This window comes from Triticum aestivum, chromosome 4B, assembly GCF_018294505.1.
Source record: "Triticum aestivum cultivar Chinese Spring chromosome 4B, IWGSC CS RefSeq v2.1, whole genome shotgun sequence".
In the NCBI taxonomy this organism is placed as follows: Eukaryota; Viridiplantae; Streptophyta; class Magnoliopsida; order Poales; family Poaceae; genus Triticum; species Triticum aestivum.
In genome coordinates, this window is record NC_057804.1 from 471335664 (window position 1) to 471338945 (window position 3282).

General features: G+C 51.9%; 1 protein-coding gene across 1 annotated transcript; it reads right to left on the reverse strand.

Moving 5' to 3' along the window:
- Window positions 1-757: 757 nt before the first annotated feature.
- On the reverse strand, window positions 758-2224 carry LOC123095002 (protein MEI2-like 7). Its single transcript, XM_044516840.1, has 2 exons — window positions 1497-2224; window positions 758-1376 (listed from the first exon to the last, which is right to left on the reverse strand). The coding sequence occupies exons 1-2, from the start codon at window positions 2047-2049 to the stop codon at window positions 1363-1365; spliced, it is 567 nt and encodes a 188-aa protein (XP_044372775.1). The 5' UTR covers window positions 2050-2224; the 3' UTR covers window positions 758-1362.
- Between the last annotated feature and the right edge of the window lie 1058 nt (window positions 2225-3282).

The following is a 3282-nucleotide window of genomic DNA, read 5'->3' on the forward strand; positions in this document are numbered from 1 at the left end:
CCCGTAATTTGTTTCATTCCAGTTGCAAACCTATCCTTGACTCACAACTAGGCATGCGGTTTGTTTTTCATCCCGATCACAAGTCCACCCTAAACTCGCAACTAGGCTCGTAGTTTCGTAGTTGTATCAGTTGCAAGTCCACCCTCGCAACTCACAACTTGTATCGTAGTTTTGTGTAGTTATCTCAGTTGCAAATCCACCCTCGACTCGCAACTCGTATTATAGTTTTGTGTAGTTGTCCCAATTGCAAGTATAGCATCGACTCACAACTAGACTCGTAGTTTGTTTAAACCTAGTTGCAAGTTCACTCTTGACTCGCAACTTGGCCTTTGTTTAGTTTTTCATCCCGGTGGCAGGTCCACCCTTGACTCACAATTGGGTCCGTAGTTTGTTTCATCCTAGTTGCAAGTCGATCCTTGACTCGCACTGGGCTCGTTGTTTTGTAGTTATCTTAATTGCAAGTCTATCCTCGACTCGCAATTGGAATCATAGTTTGTTGTTGCCCCAAATGCGAGTCCACTCTCGTCTCACAACTGCGCCCATAGTTTGTTGTTTCCTGGAGAAATCAAAACAAATGCCCTCTTGCTACACACTGACGGCAGTCAACTGCTGTGTTGTTTCTCTATATACCAGAATCAAGCTTCTGCAGTCAACTGCAGTCAACTTCTTTTACAAGCAAGCAAGGTCTTTTTCTACTAATAACAAACAAGGGCCAGGCCCGTGAGCAAATTTTGAGACAAACAAACAGAAAATACAAAAGCCCAACTTACAAGGCCCACCAGGTGGGGGTAATCGGGATGGGTGGGCGAGTGTTGACGATAGACAAGCAACAGGCCAGGTGGGAGATCGACAAACAAACAAGCCGAATTTTTTGTTTGTCAAACGAGGTGGGACAGATTTTTAGAGGACGATGTCACTTAGATGTGAGGTATTATCTCACATCTAGATGTGACATAGACTGACCCATTTATTTTTGCAAGACGGAAAGATCATTATACCTGACTAATAATAATAAAGAACACCAAAGCACACAAAACAAGTCGGTACGTACGTACTTTGTGAAACTGTGTCTCGCCAAAAGAAGAGGAACTTATTGAAAGTACGCTTCTTATTTTTCTGACTTACAGGATTAATGTTGGCTTCGTCCATTTGATGCTACTATACTTGATAAGAATCTGTTCCACTACCGCACAAGCATAAATGCAGGCAAGAGAAATCACCCTGTCAACCCGTGAGAGAAGAGCAAGCATGAGATGAATCACCTGAAATCCATGGGCAGGTAGAGGATATCGGACGCGGCGGCCACCGCTCCAGGGCCGTGCCGCCTGTTCACGCGGGTGCAGGGGTCGTCGAGCAGCTTCATCATCGAGGCGCACCTGCGACGGCGCACGCCAAAAAGGCGAAAGATCCATCAGCTAAAACGCAGGCACGAACTGAACAGTACAACGGTGGAGAACCGGGAAGGCGTAGCGTGGCTGGGCTAGCTGGTCGCTTACACGGTCGTGCGGCTGCGGCCGTACCAGGCCCAGGCCGGCGGGGGCACCGGCCACGCCCTCCGCCTCGTGAGCGACGGCGACGGCGACGGCGACCTCCGGCGTGCGCGTCCGGCACGTACACCTTTCTCCTGCCCCTGGCCCGCTGCCCCCGCGGCCCGCACGGCGGTGCCGCCGGCAACAGAGGGCGAGTCACGGGTCCTCCCTTGCCCTTCCCGGCCGCGGCCGCTCGCCCCTTATGCTTGTAGTTGAAGCTGTGCATCACCTGCGCGTACATCTTCTCAGGATCGAACATGACCCCGCGCGGGCGACGGTCGTAACGCGGCGCGGCGACGTGCTCACGGAAGAAAGGCCGCGGCGGGAGGGCCCCGGGGTAGTGGTGCTCGGGGAAGGTGGCGCGGGAGTAATTGGCGGCGAACGGGGAAGGCGGCGGGTAGCCGGCGTGGCCGTGGTACCCCAGCATCGTGGAAGGATGGGGCTTTAGCGGAGTGAGGTGGGCGCGGGCGGAGCGGCGGCTGTATGGCCGCGCGTACGCGTTCAGCCCTGTAGCTGCCATGGCTGGGGAGGCCTGGTGGGAGAAGAAGGATACGGCGAGGTTGGAAGACAGGCGTTCGCCGGCGGGGTAGCGCTCCCTGGCCGGGGACACGATCTGTCCAACGTGCGCCTCGCGGGCACCATCCCGGAGTCCATTGCGGCAATGCCCAGGCTGTCGTTCCTCGCGGTAGACCACAACCGCCTCTCCGGCACCGTGTCGGCCAAGCTCGCCGCGGTGCCGGGCATTGGCGCCATGTGGTGTCCCGCGAGTTAATTCCGTTAAACGGCAGGGGCTAAATGCAAAAGGTGCGAAGCTGACCGGCTGAGCCCAGCTGGCTCCACTTGGCTGTTGCTGATTGGGCCAGGACCAAATATGCATGTTGAGGACAAGTTGGAGGACCAAATAATCTACGTTTGCAAGTTTGAGGACCAAACCATCACATACAAAATAAGTTGAAGGACCTGCCGTGCTATTACCTCATTAAATTACGAGCAGCCTCATGGCTCACGCACCACAGCCTCGCTGACAGCGGTGATTGGACGGTCCTTTTCTACAGCGCGCCAGTCGGGCATCTACCCGGCACGGCATCAATACGTTCCGCCACCGATGAGCGACTGCAGCTCCAAGTGGAATTTTGACTCCGAATTAACTCGGATCAACTGCTACCTGATGAAGCTGCAGGTAGTTGATACCGCATGCAACTTGTTCTGGTCGATTTGTTGGTTTTGGACACTTGGAATCAGCTAGCGGGAGATTTGAAAAGGTTGCAGCAAGTTTACTGCACAAACCAGGAAAAAGGTTTTCGCTTCTCCCCTACACTACTCCTCTTCTTGGTTTAGTTTCTCCTCTCGACTTTACTCCTCTTCTGAACTTAAATTCAGTTAACATCCCAGCAATATCCTGAAAAAAAAACCCCTCTTGTGCAATACTGTTTGGCTTTTTTTTTAGCAAAAGAGATGCTTGACCTCTCCGATTTCATATAAAGAAACCAAGGTCTAGTAGCAGCAAAGATCCAGATAATACTGTTTGGCTTAATACCCTAAGCGGTTTTAGACCTCTCTGGAGTACTATCGCATTGTCACTTTATTTACAAAGTTGTGAATATGATTTAGTTCTTATTAACTGTTCTTGTTCAGTGTGCTATGCTACCGTATCACAAGTATGACAGCCATACATGAGTAGTTGGCAATGCATGGTACTCATGATATTCTCACTCTGGGAGAACTTGGCGAAAGTTTTCATGATGTGAACGGT